This window comes from Lissotriton helveticus, chromosome 5_1 (assembly GCF_964261635.1).
Source record: "Lissotriton helveticus chromosome 5_1, aLisHel1.1, whole genome shotgun sequence".
Classification (NCBI taxonomy): Eukaryota; Metazoa; Chordata; class Amphibia; order Caudata; family Salamandridae; genus Lissotriton; species Lissotriton helveticus.
The window spans coordinates 2,062,712,561-2,062,740,376 of NC_136065.1; the positions used below are offsets into that span (position 1 = coordinate 2,062,712,561).

General features: G+C 47.5%; 1 protein-coding gene across 1 annotated transcript in view; it reads left to right on the forward strand.

Annotated features, from left to right (window-relative positions):
• Nucleotides 1–25,345, forward strand: part of AIF1 (allograft inflammatory factor 1) — a 154,733-nt gene extending 129,388 nt beyond the window's left edge. The window contains exon 6 of the mRNA XM_078645953.1: nucleotides 24,405–25,345. Within this exon, the coding sequence (XP_078502079.1) occupies nucleotides 24,405–24,492 (88 nt within the window). The 3' untranslated portion in view covers nucleotides 24,493–25,345. The remainder of the gene's footprint in view (nucleotides 1–24,404) is intronic.
• Nucleotides 25,346–27,816: the final 2,471 nt, after the last annotated feature.

The following is a 27,816-nucleotide window of genomic DNA, read 5'->3' on the forward strand; positions in this document are numbered from 1 at the left end:
TGATACATTTTGTGCCTTTTTGGCAGAATTTCATAAATTTTTCAAACTTTTTAACTCTGATGGTGAATTGATGCGGTCAGAGCCTCCGGTTTGTAGGAGTCCCTGTTATCATATGTAATGTGCCGAAGGCATTAAGGTCCAATTATGAAAAGGGCTCTGTACTCACCCCCACCGCTCCATACCCTCCAGTGCTCAAGCACTTCTACACAGGAGACCAGAACCACAGGGCAATTTTAGCCAGGGTCACTCACATAACTCGGTGAAATAAATAAAAGAAGACAAAATGGCCGGATCGGTTTTATTCACACTCGAACACACAGGGTCTGATTGCTAGCAGTAAGTGGAGTCACTATACCTTGTGACTCGAGAAGACTTCTTCGAAGAAAAACAACTTGCGCTCATCCGGGCCCAACACTCGATGGTAGGAGTATGCACAGCATGTGAATATACAGCACTACATGCCGTGAAAAGATCGTTACAGGGTAAACAAAATTGTATCTTCGACTCATTTTCTCGAATCATCCGGGATAACTTCCACTAAGGTGGAGCAAATGGAACAAAATGTTCCATCATTTTACAGGAGTCTGTGGAGCCAATTTGGGGGCAATATCACTTTTGTGTTGTCTTTGTGCAAATGGAAAAAAATCCCAGTGGACTTTATAGAATCAGAGCAGGAGGCAGTGTGCGCTCTGAAAGGAGAATGTAGGGTGAGGGAAAAGAGTGGATGAATATGTAACTGCACTTAGGAATTTATCAGTAAGCTTCTAGCTCCTCACCCACGCTCACAAAGCACTCCACAACACCGGACCAACATACCTCAACGAACGACTCACCTTCTACACCCCGAACCGCCAGCTTTGCTCTGCTGACCTTATCACAGTCCCCGCATCCAACGAGCGAACGCCAGCGGCAGATCATTCTCCCACCTCGCCGCCAAGACATGGAACACCATCCCCATCAGCCTATGACAGACCCAGGACCTGGCTGTTCGAGCAGTAGCAGCACCCGTTCCCCCCCCCCCCCCCCTTCCCCAGCGCCTTGAGACCCTTACGGGTAAGTAGTGCGCTCTACAAATGCGTTGATTGATTGAGTGTGCTGCTTTAACCAATGGATGTTGTATGATTATGGTTCAAGTAAAGAAGGTGAGAAATGTGACAAGACAGTGTGGCAGCTCGTTAACAAAGGAGGTAAGTTTCCTTCAGACTTGGTGAAAATAGTAGGAAGGGAAACAATTAGTTTCTATTCTTGTTCGTGTTTGACCATCTTCTCTGAAGATGAATAAAACTAGAATTTTTATTGGGACATCTAAAAATACACAAAATGGTAATCTGACACGGGCTGCAGGGAACAATCTAGAAAAAGCTATAAAAATGAGTTTATTTGTAAGCCCTTATGATGTTCAGTGGTGGAATAGTGATGAGAAAACTGCATGTGTCCTTCACGAATGATAATATAATTTGGTGGCCTCGTCAAAAGGAATTGGGAGTGTTTCCATATCTCAATTCTCAAGTCCAAGTGCATCTTTTTGAGGAATGGAGTGCCAGTTTTGAGAAGCTACATCTAGGTGGTTTTTAGGCTGAGTTGGTATCTTTAAAGTCCTATAGAATTAACTTATGTATATGCAGTGGTGGGTAAAGTATTATAAAAATGGTGTAAAGCTGGGTCATAGTACATTAGATGCAACAGAATGGTTAGCCCCGGTTGAGGTGGTCAAGAAAACCGGTGGCGAGTTTGGCTTGTGTGGACCATAGGTGCTGAATAAGGCAGTATTGGGCAAGAACTCTTTGCCCAACATTTTTGACATTTTAGAGATGTTGACTATGTTGTAAGGGGTATGTTTTGTGCCACTTTAGATCTATCTTCCGTGTACCATCAGATATGACTGCGTGAAGAGTCTCAAGACTTAATAGCTTTCAATATTCCCTTAGGAGCCTGCAAATTTTCAAGAATGCTGTTTGGACTGGTGTCCGCCCCCTCGGTCTTTCAAAGAGTGCTGATGCCAATGCCAGCTGGCATTGCCACGGTTACATTATTTGGGGATGATGTCCCCAGATTTGGAAGCAGGAGCACAGCACGTTAGTGAAGTTCTAAAGAGGTTTAGAGGGCCTGGGTTCACTTTGAGAGCAGAGAAATACGATTTTGGAAGGAGGAAATATGCTATTTGAGGTATCAGCTAGCGCTGTCAGTCATAAGAGAGAAGGGTTGATGCATAATCTTGGTATGGTGTAATTTTGTAGCAGAAATATAGGGGTTTGTTAGAGGAAAATTACTAAGTAAAAAGGCTGAATTCCTGTGGAGTGACAAATGTCAAGATGAGTCTGAAACTGTGAAACGATTTGCTAAAGACACCAAATCGACAGGCCTTTGTGTCTGGCAGGGACAGTATTGCGGTCACTTATGTCCGCTCTAAGAGACTATCAGAGGTGTTGCTGTAAGCATCAAATGAGGAATATCAATTGAAGCTTTTGCATCAAGATCTCTATGGGCGAGGAGCTAAATTATTTCTTAATGGATAAGGAAACTAGCTGCAAGTTTGGCAATTAATAAGATCTGGAATTCTTTTGTGGTCTGATGTGTTTACATGAAGATCTGACTGCAAGCCTTTTCTGGAGTTTTTTTGCTAAAAAAAGGGTTAGATTCTGATTCGGAATTCCATGGTAAGTTTACAAGGATACACTGGTAAGGTAGAATACATGTCTGGAAAAAGAACAGTGCATTAGATTGATTATTCTGATAGGTTTCTAGGACGACGGATGTGGAATGTGAGAAGGAGCATGCAAGGGTTATGGAGAATATTTGTGGATTGGCATGTGGGGCAGCAACAGGAAGAATGGAGGACAGAAATGTTGTGTAACATTATTTTTGCTGAAATTTTGAAACCGTTGACAGTAGGTGGTTGGACAAGAAAAGTTTGTGAACTGAACTGGAGACCTTTGGATACTTTGAGAAGAGGTGGCTAGAAATAAGGATTTATTTTAAGACATATTAAGCTAGTGCCCTTGATTGCCTGTAGAGAGAGATTAATTGGCATTGCTCATGAGGGTATTTGGATGTGATAAAAATAAAGGAAAGAATATGATTGGATTTATTGAACTTGGAGGTGAAGAGAGCCATTAGGAATGCAGTGAATGTCATATTAGCGATAAAGTGCTCAACATACATATTTAACCAATAAAAGGTTGCCTTGTAGGCCCTGGAAAGATGTGGCACTGGATATTATAGTATCTATAGGGGACAAACGTGCCACACTGTATTAGTTGATTAGGTAGACTTACTTTCAAGGTAGCTAGACGTTTCATATGTGGGAGGGGATAAGTTTCTGTGTGTGATTAAATCCTTGATATTGACTGATAGCGGGTAAAGTGTTTCTCAAGAGTAGTGGAGAGGTTGGTGAGTTAATGTGGTATCAGCTATAAGAACTATACCCAGTGCCATCCATGAAAAAATAGATATTATTGAAAGATTCAACTAAACGATCAAAGAAGCAATTGAGTTGGCTAAGTTCAATGCGTTGGACTGGAAAAGGAAGATACAGAACAGGTGAGTAGCTTTTGGAATATCTCATTTAACCACAAGTAAAACACTGTTTGAGCAATTCAGAGAATGTAAACCAGATGTAAACCTGGTTCCAGGAAGGCTAGTGTGGATGTTGTCATTGGAGCATGGCTGAAGGGAGTTAGTGTTGCAGGAGAAAAGGAAATAATATTATGATAAAAGGAAAGCTGTTACAGACCATGTGCAACATTTGGGTAAGTGAGTGCGGACAAAAGTATGGGTTGGCGTACCAAGTTATCCAAATTACCCAGAGCGATCAATGTCATGAAGCTCTTCAATAATGCTTTTGAGGCTGAGAATGGTGTGATCTGGAATCTGAGCCGAGTCTCCTTGTTTTGGGATGTCCACGAAGAGGAGGGAAATAGGACTGGTGTAGAAAGGAAATACCAGTGGTAAAACAAGATGGCTTCTAGAATACCTGAAAAGAGGGTTGCTAGAAAGCCCCTTAATTTAAGACATTATACTTCATGATGAGAAGGAATATCCACTTTTCCTCTAGCCTTCACACTTTTGTGTACATAGTTCTTATCTATTTCACTTTGTAAAAATATACACCTAGTGCACATGTATTATTTTCCCTCTAAACATATGACTACAAGGTCTACAATGCTGCTTGAATCCATTAAGAGGTGAAGATACTTTACAGACAAGAAATTGAGCTGCAAATTACTAACTTGGATTTCGGCTTACAGTTTCTGTTTTGCCCTAAAGGAATGTATGACGTTAGAACGCATACATTTACAATGCATGCCTTTACAACGCAGTTTTTACATCGCAACATCCTTTACAACGCATTCTTTTACATAGCACGCCATTAGATCGCATTTTCAGAAACTACCTTTACAACGCATCTCATTACAATGCATACCATTACATTGCATTTAAGGTAAGTGTTGAATAGTATAGGGGTAATCATTTCTATTCTAACTCCAGTGAGTGCAACATTAGGGTAAGTGTTGGATAGTGAAGGGGTAAAAATTACTATTCTAACTCCAGTGAGTGTAACAGTAGGGTAAGTGTTGTATAGTGTAGGGGTAAAAATTACTATTCTAACTCCAGTGAGTGCAACAGTAGGGTAAGTGTTGGATAGTGTAAGGGTACTATGCGTTGTAATGACTTGCGATGTAATGCCTGCGTTGTAGTGACATGCATTGTAATGGCTGCATTGTAATGACATGCGATGTAATGACTGCTATGTAAAGGTAGTGCGCATATAATGACTGCGTTGTAACGGTTGTTTCCCGCCCTAAAGTGATATTAGCTTAACTATTCCAGTATTCTGAAATCATGAAGTAAAATGAATTTCAGAAATTAGGAATCTGATGTTGAATTTCAGGTTTACTTTCAGAGGTATAAGTAAGTATGTGCCACTAATGAAACATTGGTTGCATCCCCTCGCGCACTCCTATGTCTCCTTGATGTGTCTCAAGGATTCCTTATGAAAGTATATGACACTCTTTTTTATGTGTTTTGATTCATATTATTCCATGTTTTTTTCTCCTTTGATTGATGACATTTTTTTCATTTCATATCTCATATTATATACATTTTGATGACATCATTGCTTCAAGTATTATCCAATGCATTTCGGGCATAAAATGCCCTTCATCCGGGAGCATATGCTGTGAGAAAATCAAAAATATATTCACAATAATGATATATACAGTGTCGTATATATAACCGGGTTTCCGCCCCGGTCAGGGGACGGATACCGCTCTACTGGGAGTCGTGGAGAATGCCAGGAGCATTTTGGATTCAGGGGGATCAGTGGCAGTGATCCTCCTGGACCTCAGTGCGGCATTTGACACCGTAAACCATCAGGTGCTACTCCAGCGACTGTCGGGGGTGGGAGTTTCCGGGATGGCGCTGAAATGGCTCGCGTCCTTTTTACAAGAGCGCACGTTCGAGGTGTGGGAAGGCTACGAAAAGTCAACATCGTTCCCTCTCCAGTGTGGTGTGCCACAGGGCTCATCGTTGAGCCCTACACTGTTCAACATTTATATGGCCCCGCTGGAGAGTGTGGTACTCCCACTGGGAATCAAGATCATCAGCTATGCCGATGATACCCAGTTGGTGGTAGGGCTCCCCCAGTCCGCGAACCAGCCCGATCAGCTGCATGCATGCCTGGTTAAGATCTTTACCTGGATGGGTAACTCAGCCCTCAAGCTCAATGGTTCTAAAACCGAGCTGATGATGTTGGGGAACTCTTCTCCTTCCCTACCCCTAAGCAGCTGGCCCAGCTGTCTGGGAGTGCCACCTACCCCTAAACAGGAGATGAAGAGCTTGGGGGTGTGGCTGGAGCAGGACCTTTCCTTTAAGTCACACGCCAAAAAGACCGCAGGCGTGTGCTTTGGCCTGCTCCGATCAGCCCGGAAGATCCTACCCCTCCTTCCGATGACCTCCAGGAGGCTATTAATCCAGGGGCTCATCATCTCCCGGCTGGATTATAGTAACGCGCTGTTCCTGGGGGCGCCAGAAGCCACTCTGAACAAACTGCAGCAAGTACAAAATGCCGCTGCCAGGCTTCTGACAGACCTTCCCAGGCGGCAATCAGCCCGCCCGGCGCTGAAGGCGCTTCACTGGCTTCCAGTCAGAGAGAGGGTGAAGTTCAAGGCACTCTGCATAGCCCACAAAATCCTGCAGGGAAAGGACCTCCTATCCTTCGGGGTATGGTTCAACCCTACAAGTCCCCTCGCGCCCTTCGCTCAGACCACCAACATCTCCTGCAAGTTGCAAGAGTAAGAAAGGCTAGGTCTGGTGGCAGAAGATTTTCTGTCAACGTGGCAGTGCTGTGGAATTCTCTTCCGCTTGCCCTCCGTTTTGAAACCAGCACTTTACGATTTCGTAAACTTTTAAAGACTCACCTGTTTCCTGTCTAATGAGTCGTTTCTGTCAGGGCCGCTCTTTCTGGAGAAGCGCTGGGATGCCCAAGGGTAACCACGCGCGATACAAAACTCATTAATAATAATAATATTGATCACTCCATGCAACTTTGTGGTGTTTTGTGGTGCTTGTGATTGAAAAGTGCTCAGTGTCCTATGCTATCGGTGTCTTGAAAGTGATACGAACGAGCATTGTCGACACTTACATGTCAGTTGTGGAAACAGTTCCACCGTGTTCGAAAAATAATCTGGCCGGGTAAGAAAACTGTAAACAAGAAAATAGTTGTGAGCATCCAAAATGCGCACAATAGTAATATCAGAATGTTATCGGTGCGTTAACTTACTTCAAAGACGCGTGGCGTCTCTTCTATATTCGTCCGGTTCACGCGTGTGTGCTCACAGAGTAGTCGGCTGAGCCTGAATCAGGCTACTTCCTGATTATATGTCGAACGGCTTCCTGATTGGACTAGACTGTCAGTCATGTGACAGTTGTCATGGACAAAAGACTCGAAACTGCAGATAATTCTAGAGTGAGGACACTGACGAATATGTTATAATGAAATTAACAAAATAAAAACGGAAATGGTATAACGTAAAAACGAAGTCTGTGTGTGTGTAAAAAATTAATGAAAAGCGCATGGTAATGAATGCGCCTAAACATCGACACAGAGTCAAGGCAAATCACAACATTAAGGACAGTTCATGTTAAAGGTAGCAAGCAAATTCAATGCGATCATTCAAACCAAAGGTTCATAGTGTACATCCAAAAGTTCTCTCTCTGGAGTAAATATTTGGTATTATCCAATCCTTCTCGTCTGATTACAGTCTCTAAGATGAGGAATTGTAGTTGTGACATGTTATGGTGAGTTTCCGTGAAATGGAGTGCAACTGATGATTTCTGGCTGTGCATTCTTATGTTTGACTTATGTTCATTGATCCTCGTCTTGATTTTTCTTTCAGTCTTCCCAACGTATACTTTGCCACATGGGCACTTTAGCAAATATATGACATTAGAGGTGCCACAGGTAGCATTGACCCGCAGTTTAATATTATGGCCCTTCATTGGATGTGTTATTGTGGTAAATCTTATAATGTTATTACAGTTGCCACAATGTAGGCATGGTCTTGTTCCCCTGTACGTAATCTGTGTGATGGTTTTAGTTTTTAGGAGTTCACCTAGGTTCTTGCCCCTGGTGTATGGGAAGATAGGAGGATTGTCAAAGATCGAGTTGAAGTCTGGTTCAGCTTTCAAAATACCCCAATGGTTTCTGATAATTTTCTTGAAATTCATACTAGATGTGGAATATTTCGACACTATGGTTCTTGCCTCATCAGACCGTTTGTGTCCCTTGAGTAGGTCTTCTCTTTTCATTTTGTGTTCTCTTTGTTTAGCATTGTTAATGATCTCGTTGGGGTACCCTCTTCTCGCGAATCTCTCTCCCATTTCTTCAATTCTTGAAGAAGCTTTTATGGGGTCTGATGCAATCCTTTTTACTCTCATCATTTGTGAAAGGGGAAGATGTTGTTTGAGGGCTGTTTGATGAAAGCTCTTATAGTGTAGGGTGTTGTTCTTGTCGGTTCTCTTGCGAAAGATATCAGTTTCCTAGCCTTTTGAGGACAACGTTATTTGCACATCTAGAAATGTGATGGTTTTAGCTGAGATCTCCAAGGTGAGTTGAATCCTTTCATCAACTGTGTTAAAGTTGGTCAATTGTTCTTCTAGTTTCTTTTTTGTGTTATTCCATAGGATGAAGATGTCATCAATGTATCTTACTAGCATCCTCAAGTTAGGCGTCCAGTTGGGGTTGTTCAAGATGTTGATTTCTTCATAGGACTTCATAAAAATGTTCGCGTATACAGGCGCTGCGCAGTTTCGCATGGAGGTCCCCACGAGTTGTTGGTACCATTTGTTGTTATATTTAAAATAACTCTGGTCTAGAGTGAAGACCATTAGTTCCATCAAGAAAGTTTGCATCTGTACGACAAGATCTGTGGTTAGTATCGCTTGTTCCATGGCTTCTAATCCTAAGGCATGTGGAATTGCAGTGTAGAGTGACTTCACGTCGGCTGTGCACAAGATTAATTGTTCATCTTGTTTGACCTGTATCATACTGAGTCGGGTTAAGAAATCTGTAGTATCTTTTATGTAGGTAGTCATTTGTTTTACTGTCGGTTGTAAGTATTTGTCTAAGAATTGACCAATGGGCTCGTGGAGACTCTCTCTAGTGGAGAGAATCGGTCTCAATGGTGGGTCTTCACGTTTTTTGTGAATTTTCGGCATCATATAAAAGGTGGGGCTCTTTGGATTTTGCTTAATTAGAAAATTCTTTGTTCGTTCTTTTATGATACCGTTGTCTTTGGCCCTGTTAACAAAAGTCTTCATGAACTCCATGGTAGGCTTCGACTCCAAAAGTGCGTAAGTATTGGAATCAGATATATGTTCTAAGATCTTCGTTTCATACATACTGGTGTTCATGATCACCAAACCTCCTGCTTTGTCTGCCTTCACGCAGGTTTCGAGTTTATTGTTGGCTAATCTCTTGAGTATTCCCAGATCTTTATTGGTCATATTTCTTCTGATAGTTTTCTGGAATTTCAGTTTGGTCAGATCCTGTTTTTTTTTTTTTTTTTTTTTTAAATCTGTTTATTAGCATAGTTTTTAGAGCAGTAACATGCATACATTTTCATATATACGAGCTCAGTATTAATCCCGGTGATACATGCATGCGTTTGCCTAAAGCATATATATAAACCAAGTGAATTCGATTTTTCATTTTGTCGATGAACCAGAACAAACTAACAAATCCCGTTCACACCCGATCCCACCCTCCACCCCTAGGAAATCCCACCCGACACTCTCTCAACAGGTACATAATTGAAATATCGACAAGTGGGGCACTCCCAATGTATGGATACGTAGTGTAAGTTGAACACCCAGGTAGGGTGTTGTAGTGTGATCGATGGGTCTGGGTCCCCGGTATCCCATCGTAGTGCACCGTAGGCAGTGTCCGTGCATGGGAGAGTGAATCAGGGCACAGTGACACCACAAGTGGTTATTCACTTGTATCTCCTTCATCCTCGTCATTGCCAGCCTCAAATGCCCCCAACGTGGCAAACCAGTCCAGCGAGATCGGGGTTTTCCGGAGGCCCCTGCGTTCCTCTCTCTGTAGTGCTTCACCTTCAGCCTTACCCCAGCGCACTACTTCTGCCCGCCATAGGTCCGGGCTGGGCGGTTTAGATGATTTCCATCTCATCGTGATGGCGCGCTTCGCCAGCAACAGGGCCAGATCTGAGAAGCGTGTCGCCACGGTTCTGGTGCGTGTTGGTGGCCCCAGCCCTAGTAGTGTACGTTCCAGTGTAGGTGATCTGGTCAGAGGACCAGCCTTCTCGAGTGAGTCATGGACAGTGGTCCAGAAATACCCTAGTTTAGGGCATTGCCACAGCATATGTACCAGTGATGCGTCATCTGCATCGCATCGGGGGCAGTTGCTCTTGGATGCAGGGAACATCATATGGAGGCGGTGCGGAGTCAGGTAGGCTCTATGTAGTAACATCAGTTGGATGAACTTGTATTTGGGGTTCCTAGCTACTTTTTTGGGGAACTGAAGCATGCGCTCCCACTCCTTGTCCCTCAGTGGCCTTCCAACATCTGCTTCCCATGCCGCCCGCAGTGGTGACAGTGTAAGTGCCCTCCCCATTTTGATGCTAGCTGTGAGCCACCTGGTCAGATGGCCGCCCGTACCCATGAGGTAGAGCATTGTGACGAGAGGGTTCGTAACAGGCTCCCGCCCATCAGGCGACCATTTGCGTGCGATATAATGGCAGAGTCCGGCGTGCAGAAGAAAGGAGCCGCCGGGGACGCCCTGCCTGGTTCTGAAGTCTTCGAAAGATAATAGGTGCCCCTCCGCAAACAGGTCACCCACGTGTGTCACACCTGCGTCATGCCAAGGCTCCAGCAAGGTCGCCGTGAGTGTGCCCGAGCCCAGAGGTATGCCCAACAGTGGGACTGTGGGGGCATAAGGTGTCCCGGGGGACGTGTACTTTAATGCCCTCCGCCAGTATGTTACCGCCAGCTTGAGAAGCGGCGGGGCGTTTCTAGGTAGATCCGAGCCAGGTAGGAGCAAGATGTGCACTCTCCCCTTAGCATGGTCGTCCTTTGAAACATTAATCTCATGAAGATTGCGGCCCGCCACCCAGTAAGCTAGCCATTGTAGCTGACACGCATAATTATAAGCTCTGAAGTCCGGTAAGCCCATGCCTCCGGAGTCGGAGGGGAGCTGCAACTTGGCCAGCCCTATGCGTCTGCGGCCATGCCCCCACACCAGTTCGGTGAGGAGGGAGTCGAGGGTCTTAAATGTCACCGCCGGGATCTGGAATGGCAGATTGGTGAAGTAGTAGATGAGACGGGGGAGCATCACCATCTTGGATATTGCCACCCTGCCGGGTATTGAGAGCGGCAATGTTAGCCAGAACTGAATTTGTGACTTCATCGTTCTGATGGCCCTCCCCAGGTTGCCGTCTATCATCATGCCCGCCTCTCTGTATATCTGTATCCCAAGATATCGAAAGGTGGTTTCCGCTATCTGGAATTAATGAGGGGCAAAAGGCAGGGGGCCGACTCGCCTGCGGCTGCAAAGGTGAACCCATAGGACTTAGACTCACTGATGGTGAGGCCAGAGATCTCTCTGAAATCCTCAAAAACCTGGGCAACTGGACTCAAGTCGCCCCGCAGGTCGCGTAGATATAATATAATATCATCCGCGTACGCAGATACAATGTGGTCCGTACCATGCCGTTGTATGCCATAGTGGGGGGCCATCGACCTGAGTCTACAGAGCAACGGTTCGAGGGCAAGGACGAAGAGGAGAGGGGAGAGCGGGCAGCCCTGCCTGGTGCCTCGTGCTATAGCTATGGGACCTGAGATTTGATGGGAGGTGCGCACCCTGGCCGTGGGGATGGTATACAGCAATCTGACCCAAGCGAGAAATTCGGGCGGTATCCCGAAGTTTGACAGGGTGGCGAACATATAGTCCCATCTTAATGAATCGAACGCTTGCTTTAAGTCCAGAGATATGCAGCCTTCGGAGCCCGTGCCCACATTATCTCCGAGCATGAGCTGGGCTAAGCGCCTAAGGTTCATGGCCGTATTACGGCCCGTTACAAAACCACACTGATCTGAGTGGACCAGCTGTGGCACATACTGCACAAGCCTCGACGCCAGCACCTTGCTCAATATTTTAGAATCAGTATTGAGAAGGGACAGGGGTCTGTAATCGGCCATCTGCAGACCATCTTTGGCCGGTTTCAAGAGGGACGTGATCAGTGCTTGCATGGATGATTGCGGTAGAGAGGTTGTACGCAGGGCCTCCAGATAAACAGCGTGTAACCGTGGGGCCAGGAGGTCTATATATGTTGCGTAGAATTCAGCTGGTAGGCCATCCGTCCCGGGGGCCTTACCCTTCGGAAGGGCTCGTATCGCATGTCTGATTTCCGCCTCTGAAACAGTACGCTTCAAGTCTTTGGTCTGGTTGGCAGTAAGTTGTGGGAGATCCAGACCCTCCATGAAGGCCGCAAGTGCGGGTTCTGATAAGGGCTGTGGGGGACCGTACAGCGTGGTGTAATAGTCCTTGAACGCCGTATTAATCCCTATTTGGGTGGTAGCCGAGCGGCCAGATTGGTCCAGGACCCTCAAAACGGGGTGGTTGATCGGGGAGTCCCGTAGTAGGCGGGCTAGTAGGGGACCGGCTCGGTCTGCCTGTGTATGTTGCCTATTCGTGTATTCCCTATAGTCTATAAGCCGCAGGTCTTCCAGTAGCTCCGCGTGCCTAATATGTGCCTCTTGCAGAGGTGTAAAGGGAGCATTGGTGCCCGCTGCCTCATTCTCTAGGGACGCGAGTGAGCCCTCCACCTCCTTCAGTTGGCTGATCACCTCCCGCCTCCTTCCCACCCTAGTGGTCATAGCAGTCCCCCTAAGACAGACTTTGAAAGTGTCCCATTCTATCTGCCGGGAGCTGGCCGTGCTCGCATTCGTGGAGAAGTAGGTGTCGATAGTGTCGGACAGGGAGGACCGGAAGACCGAATCCTCGAGGAGATCTGGAGACAGTCGCCAAGTCGGAATGGGAGCCAGCCTCCTACCCCACTGCCAAGTAATCTCCACGGGGTTGTGGTCCGATAGAGTTTTCCCCATGTGCTGGGCCTGGACAATCATTGCCGTAAGGGAACGGGAGCAGAAAACATGGTCAATTCTGGTGTGAAGCTGGTGGGGAGGGGAGAAAAAGGAGTATTCCCTTTCCAGAGGGTGTATGCTGCGCCACACATCTGCCAGATCCCAGCCCTCAGCCCAACTCGCAAGCGCATCTGCCTGTTTCCTACTCTCGGTAGCCTGTAAGGGGGGGTGTGATCTATCTAGCATAACATCAAGTACAGCATTGAAATCGCCCCCGATGATCCAGCGAAGATCAGCCCAACCTGCAAGTACCTCGTTAACAGTTAACAAAAAGTCCGACTGGTTTGCGTTAGGTGAGTATACACATCCAATGACAACCGCCTCCCCATCCAACAGTCCCCGTACAAATACATAACGACCCTCCTGATCAATCCGTTGCTCCAGCATCTGGAAGGGAAGAGAGCCACGGAGCCAAATCGCCGCCCCCCTTGAGAATGCAGAATATGAGGTAGCAAAGAGCTGCCCCCTCCATTTCTTGCGCAATTTCACCGCTTCAGCAGCGTTCAAATGTGTCTCTTGCAAGCAAGCAATCTGTGTTCCCCTGCGGTTGAGTTGTGCAAGGATTCTGTGTCGTTTGTGCACTGATCCCATGCCACGCACGTTCCAGGTGCACAATTGGTAAGTGTTAAGAGGTCCCATTACCATCTGTGCAGTGCGGCAATGTGAAACAACTGGGTGACCCCACATGTCCTGCTGTGCTAGAAAATGAGAGTGTCTCGCAAACATGTAACCCCTGAACAAAAGGGTCCCTGAGCCAACATACCCAGGAGCCAAACCATGGTGCCCAACGTGGGCACAAGTTAGTCAAGTTTGTGTGCATACCGGGGGTGGTAGGCCTCCGTCGATTGTCCCTGAACGGACTGCGTGGGCTTGATAGCCCACAATACAATGGGCCCCCACACATACAACCCACCATATGTGAAGGAGGGGATTAGTTATACGTCACCACCCGGAGAGGTTCAATCGTGCCGTGGTTCAGAACTCCGCTGCCATCTGGGCCGTGATCTTCGGGAAGAGCTGCAAGCTGTCAACTGAACCAAACACCTCAGTGTGGGTGACGGTGGTGACGGTGAGTCTGTCTCCGGGTGCTCCCGCGTCGTGGGCAGCCAGTGCCTCCTCAGTTAGGCGTTGTTGCGGGGATGATGACGAGTGGTCCACCGTCTGGTGCCCAGGGGGATGCGTCATCACCGATGCTCCGTGGGATGAATGGTGGCCGGGGCTGTGAGTGTTGTTCCGTCGGCCTGGCGAGCCCCTGTGGGTGTCACTGCGGTGGGCCGCGAATGGGTCCTGTGACGCCGGCTGGGTCAGAGTGACCTCCATCCACTCCGCCGCCTCCTCAGGTGAGTCGAAAAAATGTGACCTGTTGTTATGTAGGATTTTGAGCCGAGCAGGGAACAAAAGTGCATATTTCACGTTCCTGTCCCGCAATTTGCGTTTCACCCCCATGAAGTTGGACCTGGCCCGCTGCACAGTGGGAGTGAAATCAGGGTAGACCGATATAGTCTTATCCTCGAAGGGTATTGGCGCTTCCTCCCTGGCCGCTCGCAGGACAGTGTCTCGGTCTCTGAAGTGGAGGAGACGAGCGATCAGGGGGCGAGGAGGTGCCCCAGTTTGCGGGGGCCGCGATGGCATCCTGTGGGCCCGTTCCACACTGTATAGGGCGATGAGGTCTCTCTGGCCCACCAGCTTCCGCAGCCAATCCTCCACAAACCGCGTGGGGTACCTCCCCTCGCTTCTCTCCGGAATGCCCAGGATGCGGACGTTGTTGCGGCGGGCACGTCCTTCAGCATCGTCCACTCTATCCCATAGTTGCTTTAGCTGCTTCTCTACGTTTTCCAATTTCGTGGAGTGTTCCGTCTGCTGCGGGATTAGGTCATCTAGCGCTATTTTTTGCTCTGCCACCCGATCCGCCAACTTGTTATGGTCAGCCTTCAGTAGGAACAGTCCAGTCGCCATGTTGTCTATGCGCGATTCTAGCGCTTCCCGCGTCGCGCGTATTTCATTCAGGATCAGATCTAGCTTGGCGTCCTGCGATCCCTTACCGGTCGGCGGGATGATGTCCATGTTGGAAGAGGCCAGCGGATCGTCAGAGCCCGTGGACTGCACGTCCGCCTGAGCGCCCTGGCCCCGAGACTTGTTCCTGTGTCTGCCCATGGATCTCGTTAGCAGGGTGGCGCTGTAGTGGATGCAGCAGATCGCTGCAGTCCCTCCGAGCGTCCGGCAGTGGTTATGGAAGGACCACTACGTGCTGGGTAGAGGCGGGTGTAGCGAAGTCCCCAGGGCTGGCAGGGACAGTGTAGGCTACCAAGGCGAGGTGTCAATGCAGGGTGGGTCGGTACGCCTCCGGCGTCTCCACAGGCAGGAACGACCCCAGGCCCGCAGTGGCGGCGGGAGGGGAGAGGTGGTGGGGTCCAGGCCACTGCAGAGCTTGTCGTACCCGCCGGGAGCGCGGCAAGGGTTGGGGCTGCAGCGCTGTGATAAGGCGCCAAAGCGCGTGGCGCACCTCCCCTCTTCAGACCCCTGTACCTGAGGCCCGCGTGTCTTCAATGCGTGCCACTCTGTGCTGCGTTTCAGGTCCTCCGGCTGTCGGCTCGGGGGCAGGCGAGGCGAGAGCGCCAGGGCCCGAGGGTCTCGACCAGGCCCCGGTGAGATGTCAAGATGGCGCCAGGATATTAGCAAAGTCGGGCCGATCCGCGTTGTGATGCTGGCAGCTTGTGCAGGGCGAAGCCGGTCTCGTGTTGGTGGCAGCGGATCGTGTGTGTCGCCCGCTCCTCAGTCCCTCTCCATGCGGCGGAATGCCGGAGTCCCGCTAGCTTCGTGTGAGGGCGGGGGGACGGCCCGGGAGTATTCCCGCGTCCCGAAGGGCCTCGCAGCAGGGCGGCCGGCCCGTGGCGAAGCGACCGAGCGGGGGGTAGCGGGGCCCGAGTCAGGGCGGGGCACCTCACCGCACTCCGCAGTCTCGGCCAGCAACACAGGGGAAGTCCAATCCCGGGTCCCGACTGGACCGCGAAGGAGGCAGGGGGTAGGCCGGCCAGGCCAATCACTTTAGGCCGGGGCTCCACTCCGACCCACAGGCCGCAACAGGCTCCGTCGCCGGAACTCGCCGAAGGAGCGGTCCGAGAGGGGCTATACCGCACCGCCCCACGCCGCTCGCCCCCGGAGACAACCTGTTTAGGGATCAGGTGAGCTGCAGGCAGGGGAATGCAGGATAATCAGCTTGTATTCAGGGCTTAGGACGGAGCTGGAGAACTAAACGTCCACCATCGACGGCTCCAGGCCACGCCCCCTGGTCAGATCCTGTTTAACAAGTGTCTCAAATAGATCAAGGGTTTTGTGACTTACGGGAGGTTGGAATGAGCTCCTAGGTCTGAGACCTCTCAGTTGATCTTGTTCCTGTGTAGTAGGTTTTGGTGTTATATTGTCAAAAAAATGATGCAGCCTCAGTTTCCTCATAAGTTTAAATAAACTGATCTCTAATTCCAGTGTATTAGTTTGTGTGGTAGGGACAGAAGATGTCCCTCTCTGTAATAGTGCTAATTCCTGGTTGGATAATACATAGTCCGAGATGTTGATGACTAGTTGGTCTTCACTGTTGTTTTTTTCTTTTCTTTTCCCTGTCACACTTCTTGTGTTTGGTAACTCTTTGTTTTTTTCCCCTCCTGGGTCGTCTGTTAGCTCGGGCCTTGGTCTAAAAAAGGCACCTTGGGGGATATGTTATCTGTGGAAGTTGTCGGTATTCCATCTATTGTAGGTCCTTGAGGCTTCTTAGCAAGTTGTGATTTGGTTATAGGCGGTTTGTTAGAAACATCACTCCCAGATGAAGAGGTGTCAGTGTATTGTGAATAAGGGCGGTTTCTTCATCTCTGGGCATATACGTCAGCCCATGTGTAGACCTCTCCTAATTTATAATCAAGCGTATCTCGCCTACATTTCCTGATTTTCCTATCGTTAATTTCTTGCGTGTGTTTTTCAATTTGTCCATTGATATCCTCTAGTACTTTTGATAGTTATGTTATGTTATGTTATATGGTTACTTGTAACGCGCACTGTTAGTCGAAACTGTCCTGGCGCGAAAGAGGATTGTAGTGTCAGTTAAAGGAAACGCAGGGAATCTACAAGGCTTGCCTGAAAAAGTGAGTTTTCAGATGTTTTTTAAAGCATGTGAGGTTTGTCGAATGCCTAAGTACGTCAGGAAGGTTGTTCCACATCTGAGCAGCTCTAACCGTCAGAGATTGCCCCCCTAGACGAGCTCTCTTAAATCTAGGAATGACCAGATGTCTAAGAGTGGCAGATCGCAGCTGACGAGGAGGTTGATAGAAAGCAAATCTGTCCCTTAGGTAGAACGGGCACGGGCCATGTAAGGCTTTGAAAGCCAAAACCAAGGTCTTGAAGCGTACTCTATGGGCCACTGGAAGCCAATGTAACTCCCTTAGCTGTTTGCGTACGCTGAGTCTCCTTGGAATGTCTAAGAGGAGCCTTACTGCCCCGTTCTGGACCACCTGCAGTTTGCGTATCAAAAAGTCAGGTGCACCGATGTAAAGGGCGTTAGCGTAATCCAGACGCGAAAGAATAAGTGCTCTGGCTACTGTTTCTTTTGCCTCTTGGGGAAGAAGGGGAAAAAACTTCCGGAGAGTGGTTAGGGTTCCAAAACACGTGCCTGCCAACCGTGTAATTTGTTCCCTGAAGCATAAATCAGCTCCAAACCAGATCCCTAAATTTTTAAGCAACCCCACAGTCCCCGATGGGGCATGGCAATCCACTGGGCCAAATGGATTCCTTAAAATCCGCCGGAAAGTGGCCGTACAGAAGTATCTCTGACTTGTCCTCGTTACATTTGAGGCAAGCCTGGGCAAGCCTGGCAAAAACTGAGGACAAGCACTGTCGGACACCATCTGTACAGAGATTATTCTTGTTCCAGGTGAAGAGAAGTTGGGTGTCGTCGGCATAAGCCATTATTTTCGCACCCAAGCTCTCGGTCAGATAGACAAGAGGGGTCATATAAACATTAAAAAGCAGATGACTTAAAGTCGACCCTTGGGGAACTCCTGTATCTACCCTGCTATTCGATGAGTGGTAGGGGGGCAGCCATACTTGTTGGAACCGGTCTGGGAGAAAGGATTTGAACCAGCTGAGGGCCGCGCCCGTGATGCCAATATCCTCCAGCCTAGTGAGAAGCTGGACATGGGGGACCGTATCAAACGCGGCAGAGAGGTCCAATAGAATTAGAGCCGCTCTGCCGCCCCCATCCAGACATTCCCTAATGGCCTCGATGACTTCCACGAGCGCGGTCTCGGTGCTAAAGGAGGTGTGGAATCCGGACTGGGCAGGATGTAACGCCCCCGATGATTCCACAAACTTCTCCAACTGCCGAAAGGCCGCCTTCTCACAGACCTTGGCTAAAGGTAATCAGAGGATCAGCTGAAGGTTTTTTGATCAGTGGGAGAAGTTTTGCTTGTTTCCACTGAAGGGGTACCACACCTGTTTGTAAAGACTCATTAACCAAGTCAGTTACTATAGGCGCAATAACTTCTGCTACACCACTCAAAACTCTAGCCGGGCAGGGATCAACAGGAGACCCGGACTTCAAAGCTTTTAAGATGGCCATTACGTCCTTCTCTTCAACTTTTTAAAAAAAACACATCATGTCTTTCGACTCTGTGCTATTAGATGAGGCAGGGGATCCGGAATATTCAACTTGATCCCGAGCCTCCTGATCAGAAGGGGAGTAGACTAAATCGAGCGGCCTAAGACTCGCTTGGATTTTACGTATTTTTTCTTTAAAATACGTGGACAGTTTCTCACACCAGTCCACAGATATAGGGTCCGACAGAGCATCTGCCACTGGGGACGTAAAACTTTTAACAATAGAGAACATTTCTCTACTGTTATTTTTGGCCTTGCAAATCCTATCTGCATAGTAGACTCCCTTAGCCTTCTTAATAGCAGTATAGTAGTCTTTTTGCACTGCTCGGAGTTCCACCTTAGCTACTGGGCAGTACTCTCGCCTCCAGATTCGTTCCTGCTCCTTACAACCTATCTTTAAGGTTTTAAGATGTTCCGTATACCAAGGAGAGGGAGGAGAGGCTCTAGGCCACTTTTTACCTTTGGGCTGTGGTAGCGAGCTAACCGAGGAGCTTATCCAAGTTGAAAAATTCTCAGCAGCTTCTTCTATATTATGAGACTTAGGGTATGGGTCAAAACTACTGCTAAGGCTAGAATACAAATTTTTTTGGGGAAGGGATCATGATGCTCTTTAGCTAAAGCACAAGTCCTGTCCAGCTCCCAAGAAAAGCCTACCAAGAAATGGTCCGACCACGTGACTAGGCGAGGAGTGTCAGATGTAATATAAAAGTTGGAGTAGACAAGATCAAGGCAGTGCCCTCCAAGGTGAGTGGTGTCCTGACCCTGTCGCCTAAGATGGACTAGGTCGCAAAGATCACCCAGATCCCTGACCGCCGGGGCTGGTGGAACATCCATATGGATATTAAAATCCCCCAAGAGCAGGAACCTGGTGAACCTCATCGCCCTTTGGGCGACTACCTCCTCCAGAGATTTGATAAAGGAGCCCAGAGGGCCCGGGGGTCGATAGATCAGCATCCCGCCTAAGGTGAACTGCGGAGAGAGAGCTATCTAAAATTCCAATGCTTCTCCGTCCTCAATGACTCCTGAGCATTCCTTCATCAAAGACCATTTTTCCTTATAGATTACTGCTATTCCTCCCCCTCTGCCCGAACAACGGTCTAACCTCGCTATCTTAAAAACCCTGGGGATAGCCAGCTCAATCGACGGAGCACAGTAGGTGTGCAGCCATGTCTCCGTAACGAATAAGAGGTCAAGCGAATTATCAATTATCAGCTCGTAAACCTCCTCCGTATGCTTGACTAAAGAGCGCGCATTAATGAGGGCAGCGCGAATTCTAGAACAAGGATCACCGCTAACCGGAGGGGAAGGAGTAGATCTGCTAAATTGAAACTGACATACAGGACATGTCCGCTCCAATGAGTGTAAAACCTCCCAGGGCGTGCAGTTACCACAAGGTTTTTTTTTAAGAGAAATAAGTAGCTCTCGGCTATATACAATAGGAGTATCTAAATGATGGAATCCTAAACATGCAGCATTTCTGGCCCTTTGCGCAGCCGGGGCGCAGACGGGCTTCTTCAGTGGACATCATACCTGCAAGTTCTGTCGAAATGTCATCCATTTCTTTCGACAACTCAAGAAGAATACCTGAAAGTTCCTCAATAATGAGTAAAATCAGATCCAATGAGCATTTGTTTAAGATGGCATACCATCGTTCTTGAATTTTTTTTGAATTTTTGCACAAAGAAGGTTTCAGGACAATTCGTAGACCCCTCAGGATGCGTTGCACTCTGTGATACTTAATCAACGTGCTAGCATGAAGTTTTTGGTTGACTTGTCTCTTTGATAGATATAGAAGTTGTTCACTAGTTTTCATCATCTCATTCATTTGTTTGATTATTCTTGTCCCAGAAAACAAGTAGCACGCCCACAACTTATGTTACCTTAGAACTCCTGTTCAGATCACAGAACACAACATGCAATACGAGGAACTATCCAAGAGTATCGAAGCGAGAGCTGATACCTTTGCGTTCAGTGAGGATGAAGCATCAAGAATATATTCTCTGATACATGAAGAAATTGCCCTAACATAGAGTCACAGAACCAAGGAACAAAATATAAAATAACTTCCGGAAAACAACAACCCACCACCGCCCTCAACAAACCCCCCGAAGATGCTGGAGCAAGATCACCACCGACCGACTCACCACCTCCTTGAGCCTAAACCCTCCCACCAACACCACGGACCCCAACGTAGGAGCCCGCAACCTCACACAGTGGATCACCGACTGCGCCGACACCCTTGCTCCACTGAAAAACCCTCCCAGCAACCTCAACAGCAAAAAAGCCGCGTGGTTCACCAACGATCTCAAAGACTCCAAGAAATCCTGCCGTGACCTCGAGAAAGCCTGGCGCCACAACCAGTCAACGGATAACATGACAGCCCTCAAGAACGCCACCCGCAAACACCACCAGCTGATCCGCACCACCAAAAGGTCATCCTTCAGAGAACGACTGGACAACAACACCCACAACAGCAAGGAACTCTTAAACGTCGTGAAAGAGCTCTCCAACCCCAACGCCAGCAACAACGACATCACGCCTTCTCAAGACCTCTGCAACTCTCTGGCCACATTTTTTCACCGTAAGATCGTCGACATACATGACAGCTTCGGTGCTCAGAACTCGTACCCCACCACCGAACCTACACCCCCACCACCACCCTGTGCGCCTGGACTCAGGTCAGCACGGAAGATACCACCCACACGATGAACACCATCCACTCGGGCTCCCCAGCCGATCCCTGCCCACACCACATCTTCAACAAAGCCGACTCCATTATCGCACCCAAACTTCGGGACATCATGAACAACTCCTTCATATCCGCCACCTTCCCGGAGAGCTGGAAGCACGCAGAGATCAGCGCCCTCCTGAAACCCACCGCAGACCCCTCAGACCTCAAGAACTTCCGCCCCATCTCGCTCCTCCCCTTCCCTGCAAAAGTCATCGAGAAAACCGTCAACAAACAGCTGACAGCCTTCCTGGAGACGAACGGCTCCCTCGACCCATCGCAGTCCGGATTCCCAGCAAACCACAGCACCGAGACCGCCCTCATCGCGGCCACCAACGACATCCGGACCCTGCTGGACAACGGAGTAACCGCCGCCCTCATCCTGCTCGACCTTTCGGTTGCGTTCGACACGGTCTGCCACCGCACCCTGACAACCCGCCTCCGCCACGCCGGGATCCAAGGAAAGGCCCTGGAATGGATCACCTCCTTCCTCTCCGACAGAACCCAAAGAGTCCGTCTCCCGCCCTTCCTCGCAGAAGCCACCAAGAACATCTGCGGCATACCTCAAGGCTCCTCGCTCAGCCCCACCCTCTTCAACGTCTACATGAGCCCCCTCGCAGCCATCGCACGCAAGCACAACCTTAACATCATCTCCTACGCTGACCATACCCAACTGATCCTTTCCCTCACCAACGACCCCACCTCCACCAGAGCCAGCTTCCAGGACGGAATGAAAGACATCGCAGACTGGATGAAGCTCAGCTGCCTGAAACTGTACTCAGACAAGACGGAAGTCCTCATCCTCTGCCCATCCATCTCCGCCTGGGACGACTCCTGGTGGCCCCCTGCTCTGGGCACCCCACCCAAGCCCACGGACCACGCACACAACCTGGGCTTCATCCTTGACTCCCCCCACACGATGGCCAGGCAAGGTAACGCCATTACCTCCTCCTGCTTCAGCACACTCCGCATGCTCCGTAAGATCTTCCGCTGGATCCCCACTGGAACCAGGAAAACGGTCACCCAGGCCCACGTCACCAGCCGTCTGGACTACGGGAACGCCCTCTACGCTGGGACCACCGCCAAACTACAGAAAAGACTCCAGCGCATCCAGAACGACTCAGCACGACTCGTCTTGGACATCCCCCGACACAGCCACATCTCCGCCCACCTGAGGGACCTGCACTGGCTCCCCGTCAGCAGGAGGATCACGTTCAGACTCCTCACCCACGCACACAAGGCTCTCCACGACTTCGGCCCCGAATACCTCAACAACCGCCTCACGTTTTACACGCCAACCCGCCAGCTCCGCTCCGCCAGCCTCGCCCTCGCCACCGTCCCACGGATCCGCAGAACCACCACCAGAAGAAGATCCTTCACCTATCTGGCGGCCAAGACCTGGAACACCCTCCCCACCCACCTACGACTCACCCAGGACCATCTCTCCTTCAGGAAGCAACTCAAGACCTGGCTTTTCGAGCAGTAGCAGGACCCCCCCCCCTCCTCCAGCGCCTTGAGAACCTAGCGGGTGAGTAGCGCGCTTTACAAATACTCTTGATTGATTGATGTAATCTGGAATTATTTACAGTTTCGAGTCTTTTGTCCATGACAACTGTCACATGAACGACAGTCTAGTCCAATCAGGAAGCCGTTCGACATATAATCAGGAAGTAGCCTGATTCAGGCTCAGCCGACTACACTGTGAGCACACACGCGTGAACCGGACGAATATAGGAGAGACGCCACGCGTCTTTGAAGTAAGTTAACACACCGATAACATTCTGATATTACTATTGTGCGCATTTTGGATGCTCACGACTATTTTCTCGTTTACAGTTTTCTTACCCGGCCATATTAATTTTCGAACACGGTGGAACTGTTTCCACAACTGACATGTAAGTGTCGACAATGCTCGTTCGTATCACTTTCAAGACACCGATAGCATAGGACACTGAGCACTTTTCAATCACGAGCACCACAAAACACCACAAAGTTGCATGGAGTGATCGATATTATTGTTATATATAGGACACTGTATATATCATTATTGTGAATATATTTTTGATTTTCTCACAGCATATGCTCCCTGATGAAGGGCATTTTATGCCTGAAATGCATTGGATAATACTTGAAGCAATGATGTCATCAAAATGTATATAATATGAGATATGAAATGAAAATAATTTCATCAATCAAAGGAGAAAAAAACATGGAATAAATAAGAATCAAACCACATAAAAAAGAGTGTCTTATACTTTCATAAGGAATCCTTGACACACATCAAGGAGACATAGGAGTGCGCGAGGGGATGCAACCAATGTTTCATTAGTGGCACATACTTACTTATATTTCCAGACGCCTAACGACAAGAGATGTCACCCTAAATCTAATAAGGAAATCGATCTCAACTGTTTTCAACCTCACCCACGCTGTGCACTAGTTTTCATCATCTCATTCATTTACTTTCAGAGGTAAACATTCGTAGTTCCTCGTTCCTTTGTGGACTAGGGAATACTGTAGCCCTGACACCTTCATATGTCGACGTGATTTTGTGCTTTGACATTCCTCTCTATTTCTATGCAACACTTCTCTCCTCACCATTTCTATTCCTTTTTCTCCTTTTAATTCCCATCATCATGTCATAGCTTTTCTCTCTTTTTTCTATTTGTCTAACCAATGTGCTCTGTTCCTTTATTTTTCTTCAAACTCTCTCGCTAAGGCATTCCCATTCTCCTGCTCCCTTTTTCCCCTATCGATTAAAACCTTTGCACAGCATTCCTGTCTTTCTTACTTTCACTCTCATTATCCCTTCCTTACCTTCTGTTGCCACCAACCATCATCTCAAACAAATCCCTGCATTTCCAACACCATTATATGCATTTATTCATGAGTATTTCTATATCCCCAACCTAGCCAAAAAGCACATGAGTGCTGTACAATAGGGTGTTGGAAAAAGAAAGTGAAGGCAATTATGACTTGCCTGTAAATGGGAGGGTTCTCTTCATTTGGAACCGCGTGGGGTTATGCATTAGAACCAGTTAGTTCTAGACAAGGTGTTCCCTTAAGGAAACGCCTTGGAGCTTCATTGAGGATTGAAAGTGTCCGTCATATCTGTGTTGGGATGGAGTTCCTGATTCTTGGTGCAGAGCAAAAGAAGGTATGTTGTGACCACAAGAATATTTGTGCCTACAAGAATGTTAAATTATTCTTCCATGACAAAGCTATGTATAGTATGGAAACATGATTTATTGTGCGAGAGTTGGTGTTATCTCAGTATTAGAGTCCTTTGAAAAACGAACTCCTTGCATTTCTTTTTCCGTCTGTCTATTGCTTCCTCAATCTCCCACTCTCTTTACTGTTCCTTTCTCAGCATCCTCATGTACGAAGAGAAAGCACGAGAGCAAGCTGAGAAACCCGTTGGTCCACCACCCAAAAAGGTCATCTCAGACCTCCCGTAGGAATTCATCAGCTTCCTGCATCGGAACCCTATCCAGATCTCAGAAGACTCTGACTGTTTAAGCCTGGCTCAAAAAAGATTGCCCCAATGTGGGTCAGTGCATGTTAAAAGGTACAAGGCATATCAAGTCAACTTGGATATGGGGTGTGTTTCTTCAAAAACATCAGCAAAAGATGATGGGTGGAATGCTTCTAATAGTCTAATTCACTAGCAATTGTTCAGCGCCTACTATGCCCGTAGGGTTGCATCTTCGGCTCACTGATGAACCTCAAATGTCCGGTTTCTGTTTGAAGGGTATAGGGCAAAAAATAAATGGATTGGAATACTTTTGCAAGCAATCCACCCATCACTTTTTATTGTTTTCATGTTTACTTCAGAGCCGCATAGTTTTCTTCGGTTCTACAGGAAAGTGCCAGAGGCCTGTGATCACCACTCGAACTGGAGAGGGTATAAACACCTATTGTACTCCCAGTGGAGATTTAGCCCACATGCCTGACTCAGCCACCACCTCTGGGAATGACTAATGGACCGCACACTGAAGTTCAGCTTTCTATACCAACTCACATGCCGGTTCACTAGCAGGGCAAAGACTGTGGTCAACCATGAATGGTGAAGGAGCATAAAAACAGAACTACACCTACATGAAATAAGGTGAACATTTTTGCACAGAAAATTATTTTGATTTTATAGACGTTCTTATTACCCTGAACTATCAATGCACAGAGTTGACATCTCATCACTTTTTGGTGCTCTGACGATTTAATAGTAATATTTTTATGCTGGTTGATAATAGAAGTTGTCCAAAATTGTTATAATTGTTTAAAAATAATAAATTTAATGTGGTTACCTTTTTATTCTTTGATATTTCTTCTTTTAGTCCGGATGACCTCCTGTCACCTTGAATCGGTGATTATCCATTCACCACACACAACATTGCAATGATTTCCTCTTTCCTTGTTCATCTTTAAGAATATTTTATCAAGAATCAAAAATTCAAGAAAAAGCCAAAGAACATTAGTGTTAGCAAAAATGATGATCACACCTCTCAATTCAAAACCTCCGACTATCGCCAAAGAAAATTCAGAAAAAAACTCTACGGTACACAGGTTCCTATGAGCCAAACCAACAAATGTCAGCTTTAACAAAGCGAGGTGTGCAAACCAGGTTTTGAGAGTTGGACTTCAGTGAGCGGTTTTGTTGGTAGCGGCACAGCCGGTATTTAAGGTAACTCAGACATTTGCAGAGTATTGCCCGAAAGTTAAAGCCTTAAACTCAATCCTTCTCGCTTCTTATATGCGGAGAGATATGATGACGAAATGGTACACATCTAATCAATCTCGCAGCCAAACTCTGTACCATCTGCAGTCTTCGGACTAGGTAAGCGGGCAGACCGAGGTATAGGCAGTTAGCATAGTCCAGCCTAGATGTCACTGTGGCGTGGACAAAGACAGTCCTCTGGCAGTAGATGTAAAAATGTCCTCAGAGTTCTTAATTTGCATGAGGCCGTCACCTGCCGAATTTGAGCTGTGAAAGAGAGATCTACATCCCATTTCATACCCAAGTCTTTTTCCTTATTTGCTGGGGTGGGTGGCAGGCCCATTTCATCCGGCCACATAATAGCTGCTGGCAGAAGACCCTTGACGAAGAACAACACTTCTGTCTTCTCTGCATTAAGCTTAAGTTTATTGTTGTTCATCCACTGGGCGATGTCTCTCAGGCATCCCTAAAATCGAGTGAAGGAGTCCACAGACTGGTCCCTAAAGGAAAACACCAGCTGGTGTTGTAGGCTTATGATATTGCTTTCACGCCCCAGTTAGCTATGAGTGAAAACAGAGGAGCCAGATATATGGTAAAAAGAAGCGGGCTCAAAGCCGACCCTTGTGGGGTTGAAGAGCGACCTTCTGCGTACGATTTTTAGGAAAGGACTTCAGCCAGGTGAGTACCTCCCTTCCAATTCCTATTGCTTGGAGTCTCTGTACCAGGATTTGGTGGTCCACCGTATTGAACGCTACGGATAAGTCTAGGAGCACCAGAATAGCTGATGATCCAGCGTCTGCAGGCATTCTAACTGACTCAGCCACCTCCAACAGTGCATTTTCCGTACTGAAACCAGCCCGAAAGCCAGAATGTCATGGCTCTCAATAAAGTTAGCCAACTGTTGCTGAGCCATTTTTCCCAGCATTGTTGCTGGTGCTGATAATAATGAGATTGGGCAATATTTCCTTTTGGGGATCTTGGTCTATGGCAGTGGAACTTTTTTCCTACTGTGACTTAGGGATGAGAGTAATTTATTGACTTACTAATGCAGCTAAAACCATTGTCATAAGGTCACTTTTCCAGAACAGAGAGGGCTCACACTCAGAAATACTAGTCAGTTCTTAGATCAAGCATTAGCCATTATCTCAAAAAGCCCAGAGATATGGTTCCACTACAATTAGATGCTGATGCAGGATTTGAAACACGGATACACTTAAAACATAACATACAGTAAAAGAATATGGCTTTGATTTACTTAACAGTTTATTTGTACTATTAAATGTGATAGGGCATTGTTTAGTATGCTTGACCTCAGAGCAGGAATAATATGAGTCCTCTTTTTCAGATGCAGCTCTACTCTTAATACACAAGTTTTAAAATACACAGCCTAGTTACTGTTAGTAGCTGGCTGGTGTGAGCAATTCTGAAAGGTTCTGTCAGAGTGTCTCCTTAGTTTTTCTTGTTTTGGTTGGCGTGATTATGCACATTGGAGCCTGACAGTCATGTTCTAGGTAAATGTTCAGATGAATCTAGGCCTCAAAGTATACTAATGGTCGTAATAGTTGGGGTGAGTGTCTCACCAAATGTGTCTGCAATAGGGTAATGATCACAGTCTCATAATGCTAGTGCTGTCATGATACAGCCATCATGACAGGCTGGGCTGCAGAGGCCGCCAGATAGAAAAAAGCATGAAAGCCCGTAGACCCCAGAGCATTGAAAATAGCATGCAGTGGAAGATACCTTGGTCACACCACCCAAATGTAGTTCTTCCTTCTGGGGGTTTCTGATTGCTTCTTTTGTTTTTTGTGATCTTCAGTACAAAAATCTGAAGTTCTTTCTAATAGGAAACAGAGAGAGAGTGGACCAGATATGCAATGTCTACCTTGATCCAATGAACACTGGCCTGGCTGTGCAGCCACCACAGTACACTGATCTCAGTTAAGCTTCCTTTTTTTTCTTTTGTATTAGAAAAGGTGATTACAGAGGAACAGTATAAACCACACTTTCTGACAATATCGGAGAAGACACTTATCAATTAGATTACCCTTCAAGAAATATTCATCCATAG